Consider the following 22,280-nt stretch of genomic DNA (forward strand, 5'->3'; position numbering starts at 1 on the left):
ACCTAACCTATTTTCTAGAAACAAGACACTGTATTGGATCCTGAGTCTATGAAGCCCAAACCTCATTTTGAACCTTATGTCATAGCATGAATATCTCCAAGCAGGTTAATGCCCAAATATTGAAACTCATTGCTTGTTTGTAGTTCCATCATCTAGTTTCTGTGAATTAATAGCCTATATTAATACTTGGGTGTGGGTAGGGCCTCCCTCCATTCTTGGTTCAAGCCCCCTATTGGTCACCCTAAGATTTTTCCCATCTTGCATGGTATGCGTGATTTGTTTGTGGGGTATTGCATATACTCGATAGATTTGTGCAAGATATGATACTCTACTAGTGGGGCCTAAGGGTCCAGATACTTGTCAACATAAAAAATAAAAAGAAAACCTATATTGATAGGTCTCAAGTAAGGATCCAATATTCATACCAATACGAACAATGTATAATTGGATCACACATGTTTAATTATTTTAATTTAAAATGCAATTAATTTTTTCTCATGGGTCTTTTATCTATGCATTCTTTTTTTAAGGTGATGATGATATTCTTGATCACGTGATAATACTTGCGAAAAAAATACTCCAATGATTAAGTTAATCGAGAATTTGACATAATTTTAACTTAAAATAGTAAAGATTGTGTACCTTAATATTCGATTGTTACTTATATAAACTTAAGATATTTTATTGTAATGCATGTTTACTTGATCATGTCATTCGAGTCTCACTCTTTTTTAATATCTTTCATACATAACATCGTTATGGTATAATAGTGACTAAGCTAATGTCCTTATTCCTTGGGATTAGGCCTATAACATTTGGTTGACATATTGCAAGGAAACTTTGATGTCGTGGGTTCTGGTCCAGCTTGGACAACATAAACACACACAAAATATTGAAAAAAAAAGAGATAACTTATTCCTAACGTTAGTAACTAGGACCTTGAATGACATAAACCTTAAGAAAGGTAATAGTCATGGTAAGACTATAATCAGAAGAAAACTAATTTCAAGAAAAAAAAAATCAGAATTCTACTCTACCATAGGAGGATTGAATTGTCGCTCGATCCCTAGCGACTAGTATAGTCCTTTCAATCAAAATTTCTCATGGGTAGAGACAAAAGCGTGGTCATAGGAGAGTTTTGACTTGAATTCTCTAATATAATTGGAAGTTAAAGTTTATATTGGCGACTTCAACTCGAATGAATTTTGAGGACCCGGTATTGAATTTGTTTTAAAATATCCCTTTAATTATAATTTTAAGTTTTAAAATATTAAAAAGTAAGAGTTATGATAATCTGAGTTAGGCATGTGGCATACTCAATCGATTTACCTGACGTGACAAATTCGAAAACTGTAGATCTGCTTTTCTAAGAATACCAAACTGCACCTTTTTATGGGGAACCATAGTTTTATATCCCGAGGAGAGCAAATCTACAATTCCCAAGCCTTTCATGTCAGGTAAGTCGATTGAGTTGCCACGTGCCTAAGTCAAATTATCAGCACTCTAAAAGTAATTTTGAGATATGGAATAAATTTAGCTCATTTTTATTTGACTAGCCCAACTATAAACTACTATGAGTCATTGTGTTAACTTTATCCACGTCTGCATCTAGTTGAGTTTTAAAACATAGGTTAATGTTCAAAGGAACTCAAAGTTGACAAAGGATTACAAGTCCCGTTGAGAAGTCTGACTCGGTTGATCCCATATAATAAAAGTAAAACACAATTGATCTAGTCATCATGTTCATCTAATACTACATGAGTAGATGAATTTCAAATCTTTATCACAAAAGGCTACTAAATTGGTACCCAAAGAGTCGTGAAATATAATAACATGGGAATTAAGACAAAAAGCAAGTCTCATTTTCCACATTAACCTCCAAAAACTAGGAAAAAATCCCCTTGATTTGCGGGAGAAGAAATTTTTTGTTTTGTTTTTGATCGGGTATTTGGTCAATTGTTCTAGTTTGGTTACGAGCTTTCAAAGTTCTTGACTAGATAGACTCATCTTGTTGTAAAAACTTGACCCAAGCAACCTGGTCACAACAAGTTGAATTTTGCCTAGATGACTCGCATACTGTACCATTTTACCGTTACAAAATTATTTTATTCTTGTTGTTCCAAATATTTGGAATTAAGGATTTGATGATGAGTAGATTCTCTCATTCCTATACTAAGAGAAAACATTATTGTTAATGTAGAGGTTAAGAGTTGTATGCATCTAAGCCATACACGTGTTAGAATCTTATTGAAGGTGAAAAAGGATTAGTATAACGTTTGCTCCGAATAAGTAGTACCTAGGGTAGGTTAGCAATCCGAGTTTGCTCAATTGCTAGTCAGAGTAGAGCAAGATGCCTACTCTAACCTTAGACCAGTGCAAATCTAACAAGTACATGTAGATCTTGACATGTCCAGAGTTTCCTAATACGAAGGGAAAATCCCAAGAATTTAGAAGTAATTAACGTAGTTGATTAGACTCCTAATAAGGTTAGGCTTCCTTTTTTGCATAAGAGATTTCCTATAATCGGATCTCTTGATTGAAGGGATCAAGAGGAAAATCTCGATTAAGAGGGAGAGAGATCGAAGGAAAATGGGATCTTTTCCTTCTGGCGAGCCTAAGAATTACTTATCTTGTTTTTCAGACCTAACTTGGGCATTGGAGGATTCTTGATAGGTACCACATCGATGCCACAAGACAACTAGAACAGTGAGAGCATTCACTAGAGTCACAGAGCAAAGTTGATAAAGGTAAACCCATAATTACCTCTACAATTAATATCGAGACTGATACTATTAAAATCAGGTCGTCGTCTAGATCATTAGTTTTTTCTTGTATCATCATCAAAGTCTTATCCTAAGAAATTGGGATCGAATTAATGAATCATGTTGCAACTCCATGTAGGGTTTCCATTACAATATATTGATGATCACACACCTGGATAAGGGAAGAGGGTAACATCAAGTTTGCAGTTGATATAAAAATTCACCCAAATCTTGAGATGAATTATTTTTAACGACAATTATCCTTGGTGTGCTTGGATGCATAGTTCAGTTGCTTGATAAACTACAATGAGACTAAAAAAATATATACTTTTCTAGATGACTTAAACATGTTCCCACTTAAAATTATGTTCCTCACTCGATGGAAAATATTTTCAAATCCAAACCTCTAAGAATTTTGTATTTCATCTTCTATTGTTATTCTCCTACGATTACTCCAATCCATAAAATTAAAAAGAACCGTGATAAACTGACTCGAAAAAGGTCATTTGAAATTCGCTCAACTACATAAAATCAAATATATTTTCCTCGTGTATCTCAAGGAAACAAATCGATGACTCCATGCACATGTCATGTTAGTTGAGTGATTTTGAGTCAGCTTATCATGACTCAACTAAAACTCAACTCTCTTTTTGATATTTTCTTATGTGCAACTAAACTCTATTATTTATATTTCTAAGAATTTATTTCTCATAATTATTTTTCTGAGGAATACATTTTTTCCTTAGAAACTCCATCCCAACGTGACATAATGAGAGTATTTTTATTAGTATGGGATGCCTTTCTGTACACGTAGAGCAATGAAAATGTGTGCTATCCTATCGTCTCTAAGATCACACCGGACCAAAAGCTCATGCCACGGAGTGCCATTTTGGATGCCAATATTTTAGAAAATATGTGATCTTTTGATGGTCTTCAAAATTGCACTCCATATCAAACTATTAAAGAGTCGCGATCTGGTGTCCCATTCTTATAACTACGTGCCACATTTTTTATTGGAGTCCAAACACATCAGGTTGCGTTAACGACTTGATTAGGAACCCAAGGTGTGGCACACCTCAACACCCTTATTAATAATTTGGAATACGGCAAAAATTCAATTCGTGAAAAATTAGAGTTCTATACTATTTTGGATTGAAAAAATCCGATCTAAAATTCGATAAATGGAAAATATACGGCATATGCTTCATGTGTGTATTATTTGTTTCATTTCGAAAATTCGACTATGTGATAGTGATGGTGATGGGAGTAATAATGAAGACATTGAGGTTATTGTTCCATTGATTTTTAAAAGAAAATCAAAGCCAAGCGACAAATCATCAATTTGAAAAATTAATGTGTAATCTCAAATAAATGTAGAGGTCGTGTCATTATTTGTTTAAAGATAAAGATGACCTTTATCATGTAAAAATGTGAATTTCTCCAAAATTTTGAAATATGATCACTTCAAAGTTGACTTATGTTATATGTTACAACTTAGAAGTTTACGCTTTGCAACATACATCAAGTTAGAGAAGTAAATTTTTTTTTTTCATCGAATATTATAAATATCCGTAAAAATGGTAAAATTTGTCAAAATTGTATTTTATTCTTTTCAAATTAAAAATCTGTGAATTATTCAGAATAGTTTAATAATCCGGAGAATAATTCTTTCATCCAAAAAATCGAAGAATTTGTGAATTTTCAAGAATGAAACGGGAGATTGCTAATGCGTGTTACGTAGAAAACGGGGACACCGATCCTGATTACTGAGTTTATTAAAATGCCACGTGACACCATCTGGTATGACTAAGGCGGGAAATAGATATTTGTGACAAACACATTACGTTCTCTCTATCATTTTGGTCCTCAGATCAAAACGAGAGAGAGAGAAACGAAAGGGGGAAACAGAAGGAGAGAGATGGGTGGAACGCATGCGATGAAGAGAATTCCTCGAATTAAATTCCCACAAAGACATCCAAAACCCTCTGGTATGTCCTTTTCAATCTCCTTTTCTATCTTTATTTTGGTTGATTCTCTACTTTCCGTAAATCTCTCTGTACATGAAGCACCAGATTGATGTCTCTCTATCTCTGCAATTTTCTTTTATTTATATTGCAATTTTTTTTATAGTGATCTGGTTTGAGAAAACCTAGGGTTTTATAGTTTGTGTTGAATAAAAGATAAAGCTTTTTTTTTTTGGGTTGTATTTTTTATATTTCTAAATGGAAACAATATGAAATTAATCCAAAAAAACTCAAAAAATTGAACAATTTCTTCCAAATTGGTGAGATCCCTTGTCTGAAAAGATTTAAAATCAATCTGGGGTTTCGTTTTTCTCCTTAGGTATTGTGCATAAAATAAATTTAAGTTCTACCCATTTAAAGGTAACGTTTTTATATGGAAAGTATGAACTGACATTTGCGGTGTAGAAATTTTGAACATTTATTATGAAGTGACACTAGTATAGATGGGCAACAAGTATCTCAGAATGATCACTTTCATTATTTAGGCCGAGTTATCGTTAAAGATGGAAAATAATGAGAATGTGATTCACAGAATTAGTATTAAGTTGTTAAAGTGGATATCGGAGATGGAGTGTTTGAAGTATATCGCAACTGACATGAACCAATAAAACTAGAAGAAAAAGGTTTCAAGACAACAAATAGACTAGTTATGCTTAACCCAACGTAATATTTGACAAACAAGAAACCGAGCTGTCATTTAATGAATATCTGGTCACTGAAATGGATAAGTAGTAAGACTAGGAATGACAAAAATAAGAGAGTAGCTACACCTAATTCCAGACCGGTTTACGAAAGAATTATAAATAAAGGACTAGGATCTCCTATGAAATAAAAAAATAAAAAAGATCATTCATACATAGCATACTCCAAGCGGTCCCACATAATCATTTGTTACGGAACTATGACCGGCCATCTTATTACATTTGAGGGAATCTAAACGGCCCTAATTGAAGATAAAGTGTAGGATAGTCAATTGAGATCGTTTGGGCGTATACAATGAAGACTATATTTACAACACCTATGAAAAAGAACACTTGTGCAAGTTGAAAGCCTAAAATGGCAAGAGGAAGATTGAAATATTCTGGAATGAGGCAGCATGAAGAAATCTTAAGACATATTCTTTGACAGACGTTATAGCTTTGAATAGAATAGCGACATAGATGATGATGGTTCACTTATCATATAGATAACATATAACTTATATAATTTCCTATCATGGTTCTGTAATTGTATGTGAATAATTAAAATTTTAAGTTAAATATAATGTACTATTAATAAATCTTCTAGGAGCAACACTTCTTGGATTATTTGTTCCATTTACATCTAATTGGATTTGAGGAGATGAAGCTAACCTCAGATTGATAAGCAAGTGCTCTGAGATATTATGGTAGACTTAAGAAATATTGTAGTTTATCCATGCACTAGCTCAAATGCTTACTTTGCAGGTTTCAATGCAATTAAGTACTTTGATACTCGGTATTGCACAATTTATATATTGTTTTTGTATCTATTTTAACCATATATTGACCTTACCTGTTATACTGATTACCGGGTTTCTAGCACTTTTAGATACTGAGATTGACATTGGGTATACCATATATTGTATGAGTTACCCGTGCCAGCCACGTACTGAATGCAGGTACTTCTAGGGTACCATGTCCTTGCACCCAAACCACAAAAGATAGCACTCGTTCATGTTTTTAACCAATTGCATTATTAATCTTCATCCTTGATTCTTAAAAACTTCTGTATTTTGAGATTATTCTTATTACTTTCCATTAGTGGATTACTTGTGCATATTTTTTTGAACATACTAGTAATTTTGTAGAAATAGACAAACATAGTCACACCTCACACACGTTTTCAAGAATTGGTACTAGTTGCCTTGTCATAATTGACACCCATGCCCAGGAAACAAAAGAAATAGCTTTGTTACCTTCAGAAATTTTAATAATTTTCTTCATATCCATACCCTAGAATTTGTGAAATTCCCACATAACAGGACTGACTGAGTTTTTAATTTTTATGTTAGTGGGTATGCCAATTGATTTTTTCGAGCTATTTCTGGGCATAGATTGGTAGTTTTCTTGGTCATTTTTGCACTCACATACATATGTGCCTATGTGACAAGGACATACTTTTCTTAAAAGTTTGTTGTGAGAGAACCGCCTCACGATTTGAAACAAATATTAGTTTATTCAAAATTTTGTTCTTAGAAAATATATGTATTGTTTAAATCAGCTTATTCAGATACATTCTTTCTACATAGTAGACTTATCTTGAACTAATATTGTTAAATTGTGCTGTTCAACAAATGAAAAATTGTACATACAAGTCAGCAATGGATCTGTGGGTGATGTCTGACACCAATGCACATTCCTCGTCTATGTTACATGCGTATTGTATACAGATTATGGATACATACTTTAGTTAAATATACACATCATTCTCAAATTACTGGTATTGATGCTTTATCTATCATAATATTCCCGTTGAAAAATATGTTGAGCTAGTCTTAGCTCAAGCAGTTTAATCTTAAGGGGCTAACCATCTCTCAATAGCTTACTTCTAACACTGAGCGTGTTCCTACCCGGAGAAGCAACTTCGTGCCACTGCTCTACCATAGTTGTTGAAGGAAGGCTTTGCGACAATGCCAATGACTCTAAGAGGCACTAGAAGTCGCAAATTAGAAACACTCCTGCTTAACTCAATCTGGACTTTTTCCCGACCACTTTTCAAATTGATATTTTGGTGTTCTAGTGCCTTAAAGAAATCAATGATTAAGACAAGGTTTAGACCTTAGGCTTCTGTGTCCTCAGTCTGGAGGTTTTGGGGATTGTTTTCATCACTTTTTGAAGTTTTTAGATCTCATCCTCGTTAAATAAGCTAACAACATAATTAACTGAATAAAACATCCAGTTTAATTGTTGAATATTTCTCAACTTAAATGAACTCATGTTCATCAGCTAATATCATCATCTTTTTCTTCTTTTTTGTGTGTGGATGCAAGTCATTTTCCTATTCTTCTGAAAGTCAAAGGAGATATTTGCTACTATAAGTAGGGTTTTGCTCACATTGTTTTCATTTCATGTATTAGTTTGCATTATATGCATATGATTACTGTTCATCAAATATTATGTAATCAATGTCTAGGTTCTGCATCCCAAAGTCCAGCAGCATCAACTGCTGGCGATGGTCAAAAAACTTTCTTTTCAAGCTCAGAAGTTCCTGCTTCACCAGCCAACACTGCTGTTGGAGGAAAGGCTTCTCTTCAGCCAAAACGGACTCCAGTCTCGGACAAAGAGATCGACGCTATTTTGGTAAGTAAACCGTGCCACTTTGTTGTGGGGAAACCTAATGTTTACTTGTGGTTTCATTTTACTTGGGCCCCTTCTGGAATTTCCTGAAGTACAACCTTAATCCTGCTATTTGAACCATTAAGGTGTGAACTTATTGAACTAAAGGTTATATCTTGTGTACCCAAGAATGTCTTCTTACCGCAAGTAAACATTGGAGTTCCTCTTCCTTGACCATTTCCACTGCACCATCTATCTTTTGTTGAAGTTTGATTTCCGTAGTCACATATCCTGTCCCCATGGAGAGCACGGAGTGGACTGTTTAATATCAATGGATGATCCCAATCATCTGGTAAGTTAACTTTTATTCTTGCCGGATGGTTAGAATCATCTGTTGAGGTTATATATGATATTAGAGGAGCTTTATTTATGAAGTGATCCAATCCGATCTCTGCATGTGCACCATGTTGACAGGACACAAGTGGTTGACCGAGTTTTATGTGTAAAACCTCATTTCTTTTTTAATTGATTATGACTTTTGTTTTGTTTGGATAATTGGTTCGCAGTTGGGTGGCTGCTTCTGATCTTTTGTTTGACAGCCATGAGACCCAAGAATGGTATGCTGGACAATTTTCTTTCTGTTGTTTTTGTTACACTGTTGTAATGTAATTGACAGGCGGAAAACCTGAAAACTTCAACAAGAAACAAAAGTGCACACAAAAAAATTGATTTGGGTTTTGAGATCAACAATAAATTTCTTGGCAATGCTCATATATCTTGAAGTCTTGTTGTGTAGCTAGTCCTATTTTGTTGTGCATCGTTTGCAATGTACTGTTAACTGGTTGCTTTCCTTTCCCACTTATCGGACGTGGTTCATTGTGCATGGAAAGATCAAGTTTTGTGTTTGGGTTTGGTTGTTCAGGATGCATTATGCTTTATGAGATTATTGGGAAGAGAAGTTAAAGGGCGAAACCCACAATCCAAAGGACTCCCAACTAGAGAGATTCCATATGCCTATATCAAGAGAGTTTAATCATTGATGATTTATGATATCTATCCTGATGATCTTTCTTTTCTTTCTTTCTTCCCCACGACACCCCACCTCCACCCCCAACTTGCCATGGTTCTTTTAAAAATTGTTTCATCTTTAGAGAGAGAGAGAGAGAGAGGGGGGCATAGCCATGTGAAGGCATCTATATAATTCCAGAGTAGCACTGCCCAGGCCGTGGCCTCCCAATGCTTTCACTGTTGCAGCTATTTAGATATTAATGGATTCTCAATGCATACTGTTCTTGGTACTTGGTTCGGGGGATATCATTGTCTAGTCATAATTATATATTGATCTTAAGGCTCTGCTCCAGTAAAGATCGGATGGTGCCAGTTGATCTATGATAATGGACTACAATGGACATGTTTAGTGTCATGTATTGGTATAGATCTTAGGGAATTCGTATATGCTGTGCACGTCTGGAGCAATCATGTATGTGTATCTAGTTTGAACACATGTCCTTGTTATAAAGCTTTATGATGAGTCTGATCCGCTTTTCATGACTAGTATGTTTGGCCTGAGTATTTGATAATCCCTCCTAGACATGGGAAAAAGACTTGGCATCCTCATTTTGATCGAATTAGTAAAGATACGGGACAAGCACAAGCATGAAATTATCAGTTACCAAGTTGCCTGGAATGTGTATGAGTTTCTTAGCATGAGCAAGCATAAATGCATTCATGTTTGCTAAGAATGAAATTGTGTACCTTTGTCTTTCTAAACTTGAGGGGGGTGGCTCAATGGCAATTTCAAATCCAATAAGTGGGGAAAATCTGTAGGTTGTGTGTTCGATACCCAATACGAGTAATATTTCCTTGGGGCCACCCGCGAGGGCATTCCCTAATTTACCTGGTGCGTGTGATGTGCGGGCATTGCACATGCCTGGGGGAGGGTTCCATATACCTTGGTTCCGGTCCCGGTTCATCCAGTCCCCCTAGCGGACGTAAGTCTGAATACCCCCGTTATTAAAAAAAAAAAAAAGACCGTTATTTAAAAAAAGGTATGTTCAAATAGCATTTGAAAATCCCCAAGTTGCTTCACATCCTGCATATATCGAATTCACATGTTAGAAAAGGTGGCCTCTTCGAAACTTTTGGGAGGGGGGATCTTTTGCTCATGGTACTTGGCCATGGTGTCAGCATTTTATCTAATTGTCCAACCATGTGTTAATTGATTATGTCATCCTTGGTTAGTACATGAAGTGTGTGTCTCTATTGTTTTGAACTTTGCATCCCAATGTTTGTCGAAAGGTTATGACTTCAATTTCTTGACAATTAATGGTCCGACAATTACATAAGATTGTTGACCCCATCGTTGAGTACCAATATGTTCCTACCATGAGCAAAATATCACCCCCACAAAGTTTCGAAGAGGCCACTTGTTGTAACTTATGAATACGATATATGCATGATGAGAATTCTCAACCTCGATATACAGCTAAGAATTCCACGAAGGCCATAGATTTCCTCCCTACTTGCATATAATGCAAACATACGGTTTCTAATTACTTTTTGGGTCACTTTTCCTTTTTTTTTTTTTTTTTTTTTTTAAAGAGTCTAACTATCCTTACTAAGGGTCCTTAGGCCCGCCTTTTGACATCTAAAAAGATAATTCGGTGCTTTAGGGTTGCGGAGGACAAAATTTTATAAACTTTCAACAAAAAAAGGTTAATTTTCACTGTTAATTTTGAAACATTGGAGTTAGGTGGAAGTTCAGTAGCCGTCTATTTTCAAAACCTTGAGTTAGGAAATTGTTTCTTTTTTAAAATAGAGTCGTGCTTGAGTGACCTCAAGTTGGAACCTCGTATCGCACTTCTTTGACATGATAGTAAATAGGAACATAAATGCTTTTTCACTCATATTTCGATGAAAAGCATTTATGATTTCCACACATTTTCATGTCAAGAAATGCGATATGAAATTCCAACTAGAGGTCACTTTAGCATTATTCTTAATAATATCCAATAGCCTCTCACGGCTCACCTCATGACATTTGTATTTTACCAAAAAAAATTGTGATGATGCTTTTATATCAATTCTTTTAACGATAATGCTGAAGTAACGTTAAAATGTTCATCGACCATACATTCTGATGTGGTGGTGCACGCATAACCATAGATGATTTCATTGAGATACAAGTGAAGAGCATATATGGTTAGGTTTATACATTTTAATATTACTCGAGCACGGCTCTTTTTTTAAATTGTCTAATGGGGAATGTTAACATCTAATAATTCATGTAAACGTTAGTATTGTCCAATAATATTCTTTTTTATTTTATTTTTTAGTGGAAAAGATAAGGGTGTATTTAGGGCTGTCAACGGATAGGTATCCGATCAGATACTGTTATATCCGAAAAAAAATACTACTATCCGAATTCGAATTCGAATCCGATCGGATATCCCTAATAAACATTCGAATTCGAATCCGAAAAATAGATTGGATATCCGATCTGATCGGAGTTCGCACAGTCGAAACCATCAGATTACATCTGAAAAATTACTCCGACGAGTTCAGGTCGGAGAGAGAGAGAGAGTTTTCGGGCGGAGTAATGCCCTCATTTCCGGCCGGAGTAATGCCCTCATTTTCGATCGAAACAGAAACCTCCATTACCGTCTGGTGTTTTAGTGCTGGCGGGTTTGAGAAGATAAAGTGATGAAATTAAGTTTTGTTGTATGACAGCAATACGTAACACCATATATTTACATATATAAAGTTTTGTTGTAAAACATAAATACATAATATGTGTATTGTTATCGGAGCGGATATTATCGAATTCGGATATCGCAATATCTGAATTCGTATCCGAAACTCATTCGAATGTTTAAATGACATCCGAATCCGAATTCGATATCCGAAAATTTCGGATAATATCCGATTTTTCGAATTCGAATTCGGATTTCGACTATCCATTGACACCCCTAGGTGTATTGATTATTTATACAATAAATATTTATTTACATAATAAATATTATGAATATTTCAATATTTTGAATTAAATATCTTATTTTTTTAATAAATAAATATATTTATTAATTAATATCAATTTAATAAATATATATTATTAATGATATAATAAATATATTTATTATGTAAAAGATAAATACTAAAAGACAAAATGGAAAGATGTAAAAAAAAAAATAAATTAGATAATGCTAACATCTATGACCTTTTTCTAAATTTATAACTATTAAAACTATTTTATTTGAAGTTTTCTGCCAATCATGATACTTTGTTCATTTGAAAAGATTAATGGGATTTTGTTTATTAAAAAAAAAAAAAGGCAGGGCCATAATTAGCTTTCGAAAAAAAGCGAATACTGTCAGCCCTGTCATATCATCTCCCCTGGTCTAGACCATTGGATAGTTCTCAGATCTTAATCTAATGGAAAATCTCTACGATCTAACATTTGGGACGACAGTTCACCGAGTTTGAGGGTGACACTGCCACAGTGTGCCACTTCCTTCGAAAAGTGCATCTTTTATAGACTCGATTCCAATTTGTTTCTTCTCCTTCAACGCCCAAATTAATCTCTCTCTCTCTCTTCTTTATAATTTTTTTTCTCTCTGTCGTTCTATCTTTCTTCTTCGGTCAACTCTCTTTTGTTTCTGATCTCGATCTCATTGGAATCCAATGGTCTAATCTATCAGAGATCCGCAGAGAATATTCGATTTCCTTTCTCTAGCGACTGTCTTCTTTAGTGTTCCGGTGGCTTCAGATTCTGGAAATCGTTTCTCGAGTGTTGATGTACGGTTCATCAGCGAAAGATAGAATCTAAATTGATCAAGCTAGGATTTTCCCTCTGTTTCGAACCCTAGGGTTTCAAGCTTCATCTCATCATGCCAAGGAGTTCTCGACACAAATCTCACAAACAAAAGAAGGACAATTCTAAGGGCACGAGACAACATTCGGATTCTGAAGAAGATGGGAAGTTGAAAGATAGGAAAAGTAGGGAAGAAGAAGCCATAGTTAGGGTTTCTAGGGATCTGGCGTCTTCGGATAAGCGGAAGTTGGCTTCGCATTCTTCGGATGGTAACGAATTGTTGGAAGAGTATTCTGTTTCGAAGAGGCGTAAAGAGAGGGCTACCGACGATGGGCGGCATGGTGGGAGTTCGTTTGGAGATAAGCAGACTAAAAAGGGGGAGAGTTCGCGGATTGATTCGGAGAAAAGGCCGAGGTCTAAGGTTTCGATTGATTTGAAGAGTAAATCTAGTAGAAGAAATGAGAGTTTGAGTGAGAGGAAAGAAGAGAATGTAGGATTAGCAGTGGAGATTGACGAGAATAAGAGAAGTATTAGTAGTAGTAGTAGGAAGGTTGAGTCGAAGCGAAAGCCAATACAGGAGGATGTGAAGGACAAGGAACTTGGAGCAGAGAGGGATAGAAAGGTTCACAATGTCGGGCGTGAGATAACGATTAATGTAAAGCCAGTGATGGAGGTTGCAAGTAGTGGAAAAAGTAGAAAGCAAGGATCCAAATTGGGGGCCGATGTAAATGATGAGCTTTCGATGAAGGGAGAAGTAGAAAATACTGGTAAGGTAACTGATTGTGTTAAATTTTTTTAATATAATTTATTTATTTACTTACCAAGGAAAATGTGTATAATTTATCCATTTTTTTTATACGATGATTGTAATTGATAGTTACGAAGCGTAACAAAAATTAAAGAATGTTTGTCTTTCATAAAAGAGGCATACAATTTTTCACACATGGCTTGAACCGATAAAAAAATCTTGGAATGTTATCTTTGTTCTTGTTTTTCTGATTGTTTCGAATTTGTTTCAGTTTATATCAAAAGAAAAATTTAGACAAATGGAAACAATCCGAAACATTAGTGAATGAGATGTTTGCTTACTGTTCTGTATTCTTTAGGTAAAAACTGGTATAAATTATCAGAGAGATGTGGAATGTTTTGTTCTAGAAAAAAATTGGGTAAATAAAATTTTAAACCTTGGTTGTATCTCAAAGTCGCATTGGGAGGTAAAAGGTTCAGTGTTTTTAGTTGATTTGCTAGCTTACTAGCTTACTAGCTTACTTGCATGAAGCAAAAGTCATTTTGAGGGAACTGCAATGTGGAACTGAGGAAGTGCTGTTAATAGACCTCACGTCAAGATCGCAAACACAAAGAATTTCTAAAGGTCCTATAATACTGACAAATGTAATTCTCAAACACTAAGTAGCCATATGGCAAGCATTATAGGCCCAACTTATTGAATTAAAATGGTACATTCTCGTTCCCCTTCACAAAATTAAGTGATATGAGAAACAACTTTTGCACATGAGATGACATTTAAGTAGAGTGCGCACAGAGTAACAAGCTTTGCCCTAGAGGACAGGTTTTCTTTTCTTTCGTTCTCTTTTTTGGGTGGGTGGGTGGCCGGGGGGGGGGGGGGATTTGATGTAGTCATGAGTCCCTTGTTTGAAGGAATGGACAATGCCAATTTGATGAAGGATTCTCCCTGAGGATATTTTTTAGTGAAACAATGAAACTGAGGGAGTTTTCAGAATGAATAGGTATAGGGTTTGTTGTTGACATTTTTCACTTGTATAGAGATAATTTTATCTTTGTGGGAAGTTGTTAGTTTTATGTAGCTCCTTTGGGATCTGATTACTGCGGCACAACTTTCCCAAGGAAGTAGTCTTGATTGATTTTTAATTTCAGTTTGGCAAGGTGACACGTCCTTACACGGGCTGTCATTGTCCTCATCTAATCCTTATCCTAGCTATTTATGGTCGTTACATCCAGTTTTGCCATTCAACCCTTATGCCAACGATAGTCTCTTGCCCCTTGTGTGTGCTCGCTCTAAGCAAAAAAATGAAAATCTAATAAAGGAAGGTCTTTTGGTTTTGTACCTATCTTAGAGTGAACCAGCTGCTCCAGTTCAACTTTGTCCCTTTTTTGTTATTCATCGTTCAGTTTCTTCAAGGTTGTAACTCATGTGTACATATCATTCCTTGCCTTAGTTGGGGTACAACCTATGATGATGATTAATTACTTTTCTTTGCTTCCAAATTAAAAAGAACACTACATTTGTCATGTGTTCTTGTGAGCTTTAGTTGGACCTATAGGAAAGTTTAAAAGATATTTCATCTGCACATTGCAAGTATAATTAATGATGGCCATTTTTTAGAGTTATTATTTGGTTGGTAAGATGATAACCATTTTTTTTCCGGATAGAAATGAAATTTTTAGAACCAAAAAAGCAAGCAGCAGAGAAGACCTGCTTAGGGAAAGAAAAGGAAAAAAATAAAAATAAAAAACCAAGAAGACCTCCCCTCCCAAATGAAGCTCAAAGCACTATTGTATTGGGTTCCTTACAAAAAAAAAAAAAAAAAAGAAGCTTAAATCCATATAGAATCTAGCGGTCCTCCCAGAATCTAATTCTACTCCCCTTCTCCACCCTACTGTGAAATTTCGATAGGATTTTAAGAATGACTTTCCATATATAGAGAAAAAGTCTTTTTTAATGGTAATGCTAGAGGATGCCTTTTACAGCTTGCTTTTCTTATTTGAGTTCCAGTTCACATATTTATATATTTATTGCATTATTCACAGAACGGAAAATGCAAGATGAGTTGCGAAATCCTGAGTTAGAGAAAGAGCTTGAGAAACGAACCAGGAGGAGAGGTGATAGCTCTACTAATGAGGATAAGCATCGAGATGGTGTCAGAGATGCTAGTGATAGAATATTACCTAGCAGAGATGATCTGACCAAGAATGGTAGATACAAGGATGATAAGTATAAAGGTTCATACCGAGAAGATCTCGACAGGGACCACAGGAACGGAGATGATAGGCGCAGAGATGACCGCTCGTCAAAATATTACACTGGTGACAGGTCTGACACTAAGCGTTCCAGGGATGAAAGTAATAATGTAGAAAACCAGCATAAGAAGTCTAAGCCTCGAACCAGTGATCATGATGGTAGTCCACATCTTGAAAACCAAGATACCAGTTACAAAGAAAACAGGGGGAAGAAGAGATCCTCTAACAATAATGAGGATCATAGTGATCTTAAGTCCCAATCCACAATAGAGCAAAGTTCCAAGGTTGAGAAAAAGTCATTGAACAGTGGGAAATTGGAGTTGCTTGCTGATAGAGGGAGGTCCCATTCACGGCATGCCGATGTGGATTCGATTGTGAGCAGTAGTACACAGAAGAGTTCTCCTAGCCCCCGTGCCCGTTTTACGAAGGATCAATACAGGTAGCCCTTATAGTTCTATTCTGCTGCTTTATTAGCCTTCTATTTATCCATAAAGCATTGTTGGAGTTGTTTCTTTCCATGCAGTTTGATGTTTAGGGAATAAAGTATGTTGCGGCACAACACAAGTGGTTGCGTTGCCCCCATCTATATTCTCTTTGATCATGATTGCTGAATTGATAATCTCTTTAATGGCTCATAACCTTAGAATTGTGTACGTGTAATATGTGATCTCGATGACCTGGTCCTGCTGTACATAATTTTATGGGCTGTGCTAGTGAAGGTGATATATATTGGATGGTTCACCTGAACTTCTGTGATTGTGCACTATGATCATTTTAAAGATGTTCTATGGATATCATGGTTTCAATCAATCACTAACTACCCTGATTATGGATGGAAATACTGGGTGGTGTAGTCCTTTCTACCTCCAGCCTATGCTTGGTCTTTTTTAAAGGAGTAGTGATGCCATTGTATATGATTACAACTTACTACTACACATATATGAGGAATGATCCTTTTTAATGCCAAACTCAATTTTACTGGTTTTAAAGATTCTTCTGTTTTCCGTCTCTATTTGTATTGGGATTTGAATGACAAAGTAGAATTCATGTTCCTTCCCAAATAGTTGGGTAAGGCAATGATGTTCTTTTTGTTGTGATTTGGCCAAGTTGAGGCACATTAGGATGCATCATTATTATCAAAGCCCTGTCCCACATATCTGGGGTTGGCCTAATGGATCCTGTTCCTCCATTCAATTCTGTATAAGGCCATGTCTTCTGTTATCTGCTTCTTTATTTCTAATTTCTTTTTTCTTCTTTTTTTTGTTTAGTTTTTTTATTTCTAATTTCACTATCTCAATAGATATCCTTTTTGGTCTTCCACTTCCTCTCTTAAAACCTTTAGAGATGGATGATTATGGGCCAAAAAGTTTTGTGATCTTGCGATACTTGAAACATACTAAGTTCTCTCAAGATCAACTTTCTTGGACAAGATTTTATTGCAAGGATCACATTTGAATGAATCCAACTTACTTTTTCTCCGACCTTGGTTAACCAGAAAATCCTCAACCCTCTAATTGTTGTAATGTGCCTCTGACTTCCTGTTTCCAGGCATAACTCAAAGCAGGTCGAATTGAAGTACAAGGACCATGTGTCTGAAGAAAGAGGGCAGCCTACTTCTTCAAGAGAGCTCGCTGGTGTCCCTGGAATTCCCGAAAGAGCTGCTGAGCCTCAGTCCATGGAGAAGGTCAGGCTCATGGCAAAGCCTACCCGAAAGGATGGAAACAATTTAGCCGAGCTGTCAGCTGAAAGGCCCCCGATATCAGATGCACAGGCCTCACCCATGTATTTGATGGAGAGATCCCATTCATCCGCAAATATTGACCATAGGTATCTGAACACCACTGTGAGGCGGAGTCTTGATGTTGAAGAAACGGGACGCAGAAGCAGTGGTTCCAAGGATGCTATGGACTATTCCACTAATGAAGACAGAGGAAGTGGAGAGTTCCCTATGGAGAAGAGAAATGTGGATGAGTTATCCCAAGCAGATGGAGATACACTATCTGTTTCATCATCTTTCAATAGGCCCAGTCAGTTGCCAAGCAGCTCTACTTATCTTCTTCGAACCCCACATCCTTCCAGGACTGGAGTTGACAGCCCTTCAATTTTGGCCTCATCAGAAGAAGACAGTAAAGGTAAATCCAGTGACCGTTACAAGAGGATTGGTGATTCCAATGGTGGGAGAACACACGGAACTGCTTGGAGGGGTGTACCAAACTGGTTTTCACCCATAACAAATGGCTTCATTCCTTTCCAGCATGGACCTCCTCCTGGAGGATTTCATGCAATGATGCAGCATTTTCCTGCTTCACCTCTGTTTGGTGTAAGACCATCCATGGAATTACACCCCAGTGGGGTTCCCTACCATATTTCTGATGGTGATGGGTATTCTGGTCATGGGGGTCCATTTGGGTGGCGGAATCCTGGAGATGAGATATGCCCTCCCCAATTGCATGGATGGGATGGAAGTAATGGCATATTCAAGGATGAATCTCATATGCACAAGAGACCAGATTGGGATCGTAATGGGCATCTGATGGGTGGTCAAGGGTGGGAGAGAGGTACAGAGATGTCAAAGGGACGAAATAGTGGTGTAAATTCGGAGTTCCCAGCCACATCCCATAGAGAGGATGATCAGCTAGCCCCAGCAGATGAAGTTTGGGCTAGGCAGCCAAGTCAGCAGCCTCGGAATGAACGTAGCAGACCTGGTTCTCGGGCAGAAAGCATTGAGATAAAGCGATCCACTATCATTCCTCCAGCAAAGGATCCTTCTGAAGCTCCTGTGCAAATTATTCGTGAGAAGACACCCGAGCCTTCTAAAGCATCAAATGACAGCACTGCTCGTTTTTGTCGTGCTTATCTGTCAATGCTTGATATCTCAGTAGATCTTACCCATCCGGAGTTATATAAACAGTTCATGAACTTATTGGATACAGAAGGAAATTCAACTGATGGTGACAATGTTAACAAGCTTGTATATCTCGAGGTAGAAAAATGATGGACTGGAATGCGTGATTTCTCTTATTTTGTTGATTTTCTTATTCTATTAGTTCATTTGGATTAATGTGTTTGTTTCTTAATCCTTTCCCCCCATTTTTGTGTGACAGGAAAGTAAAGAAGCAAAAAAGAGCATCTCCAAGACCACTTTGAGTGCTCCACTTTTCCCCTCGATAATGGATTCTGCTTTGCAGGTACACACCCCCTTTAGAAACATGTTATAGGATTAATTTTTCCATGTATGTCACTAACTCTGTAAAGTTGTGAAGTAGGATATACTTGTTCGAGTGCATGTATATTCTGTATATGGTCCTTCTGTCATCGAATCATACAAAATTAATATATTCTGATCTGGAATTATCCTACCATACACACTTGTACTGTTCCAAATTGTCTAATCAATGATCCTCCTCTCCAATGTGCCATAGTCCATACATATCATCGTTTCAATGGTGTATTAGGTTCCTAAATGTTTTATATTTGGATAATTAGAAGTGTGACCTCTCAAAAAATCATTTTAATATTGTTGATATAGACTTTTGGGTACTGTGATTCATTATGGACATCAGATTTTCTTTCCCTCTAAAGAGACTAAAGTGGATATTCTTCTTTTTTCCCCCCTAAATTAATAATGCCAAAGAACACATTATTTGAAGTACTGTTTCTGAAATCCCCTTGGTTGATCATAAACTGCATTTTAGTTTGCTGATGTTATTCTAATTTTGCAGAGAGCCATGACCCTTTACAAGAAGCAGGGTGAAGAGATGAAGGCCAAACATCCCACCAAATCTTTTCCTGGGTCTGACCACCCCGTGAGAGTTGCAACTACCGATGGGGAGGAACCAGAGCCAGTTGAAACTTCTGAAGGAGAGGAGAAAAAATTGAAGGCAGTTCCAACTTCAGTTGAGTGGAAACCTGAAGAAGAACCAGTTCCAGCGTCCTGCCATGAGGAAGTCCCAACTTGTGATGAGGAGATTGGGGAGTGTGGAGTTCCCATATTCTGTGAGGTGGAGAAGGTTGATGAATCAGTTCCAACTCTTGGTGAGGTAAAACGAGAGGAGTTGGTTTCATCTTCAAATCATCTAGAGGAAGTGGAAGCAGTCGTCATGACTACTTCCAATCTGGAGAAACTAGAGGAGGCAGTCGGGGATCGAGCACCTCTTCTTCTTCATGCCTCACAATCTATTAGCAATTCACCCAGTAATGATGAGAACATAAACATGGCTAGAGATTCCAAAGGCATTTATTCTGCCAGTGCCAGTAGTTCCGAGGAACAAAAGGGATTTAATGATGAAACCTTGTGTGGTCCAGTACTAGATGTTGCCGACAGTTCTTCCAAGGCATATGAGGCTTTGATGCCCGAGTCAATTGAATTTAGTTCGGTAAATTTAAGTCGGATACATATTTCTCCTGAAAGTACACATTGAGACAAATTTTAATTTCATTTGTTTTTTTAATTGCCATTCTCATTTTAAAATCATGTATTCTCTGAGAGAGACTATCCGTCTTGTCTTGTCTGTCTTTGTTGCTCATCGTCTGTCTTAATTTATCATGTACTTTACTTTTGTTTAAATGGAGGAAAGGAGCAATAAGATGATCTTTCTGTCCAGGAGAAGGGACCTTAGGTCCTAATGATGCATTTTATTTTCTGTTTTCTCCAGCAACTTCTGTTCATACTTCATGGTAATTGACCAGTAGGCTGGGTTCTATCAGCGAATCTGTGTTTTTTTTGGGGTTTGATTTTTTGACATGCCTTCCTAAGTTTTGCAGAATCTTAGCCTTAACCTTAGTCTTCTTCATAGGCTAAGGGGAATTGATTCAAATTCATCCTCAACCTCTAGTATATAAAAAAAAAAAACCCAGATTTTTCTTCTAAAAATCAGTGGTATTCAATCTTTTTGGATAAAATCTTAATTCTCATCATGATTTCAAGTCTTCAACCTTCAAATCTCAAGAGGGATACAATTTTTTGAGAAAGTATGAAGTGATTTAATTTTTTGGATAGAAAAAGAAAAAGAAGTCGAGGGGAGGAATAAAAAAGATAAAAGAGATCGTCCGAGGAGGAAAAAAAAAATACAGTGAAAGAGAGAAGAAGAAGAGAGATTGAAGAATGATTGGCATCATACGTGAAGAAGTGCCCTTACAGACGAAGTTTTAATATTTTTCTTTCTAAAATTTAACTCTCCTTAGAATTTGGTGATGTGTCAATATTTTTTTTAACTTCATTCTTTTCACTCGGGTTAGTTGGGTAGAAAATGTATTATTACTGAAATATTATATTTTTCATAATTTAAAAGATGGTCTACTTTTCTTATGGTGGCGATCATTGTTCGACGGGACCAAGCAAAGTGAGAAAGGTATGACGAATTTTGTGATGCTCACAAAAAACATCCAAATTTTATGTAGTGCCATGAAGACATGTAGGCCAATCAATGGATAGTCGAAAATTCAAATTCATATTTGAAATTTTGGAGATCGGCCATTCGAATGTGTTTTGGATTCAAATATTGATTCATCCAATCCAATAAAAATCGATTCTGCCTTCTCCACTCTCTACCGACTAGCAAGGGTGGGATTTGGAGTCATGAACGACATTCTCGATTCTTCAACGAGACATCCTCTTCTTCGATTACTATGAGTCCCCTCTCTCTCTCTCTTACATCTTCAACATCAACCCAAACCCCTTGATTTTTCTTCTCAAATCTTCTTTTTCAATCTGAATAAAAAAAAAAAACTTTTGATGTTTCTTCCCAAATCACTCATCTTCAACAATAATTAAGAAACCCTTGCTTCAAACTCAACCTAGAGAAATCCTTGATTTTTTTTTCAATTCAAAAAATTCTTAATTTTCTACGATTAAAAAAAAGATTCATTTAAAAAAAATTCACTGGTTTTTAAAATAAGTTGAAGATGTGAAGGTGGTTTTTTTTTTTCTTAAAAAAATCAGATATTATCCGATATGCAAAAAATCAATCAAATTTGAATCCAGATATTGATGAATAACATCAGTTGGATTTCGATTTCAAATAGTGTAATTAATTTTTGGATTTGGATATTACAATATTTGATTCGATCAATTTTCGTTGACATTGCTGGGGCGGATTTATGTTAGGGGCAACGAGGACCTAATCACCCACAAGAATTTTAAAAGTCTATACATTAATAAGCTATTGTGAATTTGTGATCGATAAAAAAATCCGTTATCATTGACTCGACAAAAAATTTACTTTACTCTTACTTGCACAAAAAATATTTTTCACTCTAAGCTACCCTACCTGCCACAAACATAATTTGCTTTTTTCTGGGATGGAGAGTTGATTTATAAGACTCTATAAGAAAGCCACGTGGCGTCCATGAGCATAATCCACATCCAAAACCATGATGCGATGAAGGA

The 22,280-nt window shown here is 36.2% G+C and overlaps 2 protein-coding genes across 4 annotated transcripts; both read left to right on the top strand.

Moving 5' to 3' along the window:
* The first annotated feature begins 4,592 nt into the window (after window positions 1-4,592).
* On the top strand, window positions 4,593-8,864 carry LOC147389925 (uncharacterized). Of its 2 annotated transcripts, none has more exons than XM_086418885.1 (3): window positions 4,593-4,750; window positions 7,940-8,106; window positions 8,649-8,864. In XM_086418885.1, exons 1-3 carry the CDS (start codon window positions 4,681-4,683, stop codon window positions 8,664-8,666), a joined length of 255 nt encoding a protein of 84 aa, XP_086275011.1. In that variant the 5' UTR covers window positions 4,593-4,680; the 3' UTR covers window positions 8,667-8,864. The 2 variants fall into 2 exon arrangements, with proteins under 2 accessions (XP_086275011.1, XP_086275009.1); XM_086418883.1 differs by lacking the exon at window positions 8,649-8,864 and adding an exon at window positions 8,365-8,436.
* Window positions 8,865-12,433: 3,569 nt separating this feature from the next.
* LOC147389926 (uncharacterized) lies at window positions 12,434-20,483 on the top strand. Of its 2 annotated transcripts, none has more exons than XM_086418087.1 (5): window positions 12,434-13,659; window positions 15,683-16,331; window positions 17,441-18,875; window positions 18,997-19,080; window positions 19,615-20,483. In XM_086418087.1, the coding sequence occupies exons 1-5, from the start codon at window positions 12,969-12,971 to the stop codon at window positions 20,311-20,313; spliced, it is 3,558 nt and encodes a 1,185-aa protein (XP_086274213.1). In that variant the 5' UTR covers window positions 12,434-12,968; the 3' UTR covers window positions 20,314-20,483. The 2 variants fall into 2 exon arrangements, with proteins under 2 accessions (XP_086274213.1, XP_086274214.1); XM_086418088.1 differs by having other exon boundaries at window positions 13,524-13,664.
* The last annotated feature ends 1,797 nt before the right edge of the window (window positions 20,484-22,280 follow it).

The sequence above is a fragment of the Akebia trifoliata genome, chromosome 12 (assembly GCF_017979445.1).
Source record: "Akebia trifoliata isolate Shusen 1 chromosome 12, ASM1797944v1, whole genome shotgun sequence".
In the NCBI taxonomy this organism is placed as follows: Eukaryota; Viridiplantae; Streptophyta; class Magnoliopsida; order Ranunculales; family Lardizabalaceae; genus Akebia; species Akebia trifoliata.

Excerpts from the sequence above, each read along its gene's own strand:
- LOC147389926 (XM_086418087.1), top strand. The coding sequence starts at position 12,969 with ATGCCAAGGAGTTCTCGACACAAATCTCACAAACAAAAGAAGGACAAT. Across the intron at positions 16,332-17,440 it reads TTTACGAAGGATCAATACAG|GCATAACTCAAAGCAGGTCG; the intron begins GTAGCCCTTATA and ends TCCTGTTTCCAG. Across the intron at positions 18,876-18,996 it reads ACAAGCTTGTATATCTCGAG|GAAAGTAAAGAAGCAAAAAA; the intron begins GTAGAAAAATGA and ends TTTGTGTGACAG.
- LOC147389925 (XM_086418883.1), top strand. The coding sequence starts at position 4,681 with ATGGGTGGAACGCATGCGATGAAGAGAATTCCTCGAATTAAATTCCCA. Across the intron at positions 4,751-7,939 it reads AAGACATCCAAAACCCTCTG|GTTCTGCATCCCAAAGTCCA; the intron begins GTATGTCCTTTT and ends ATCAATGTCTAG. Across the intron at positions 8,107-8,364 it reads AAGAGATCGACGCTATTTTG|TCACATATCCTGTCCCCATG; the intron begins GTAAGTAAACCG and ends TGATTTCCGTAG.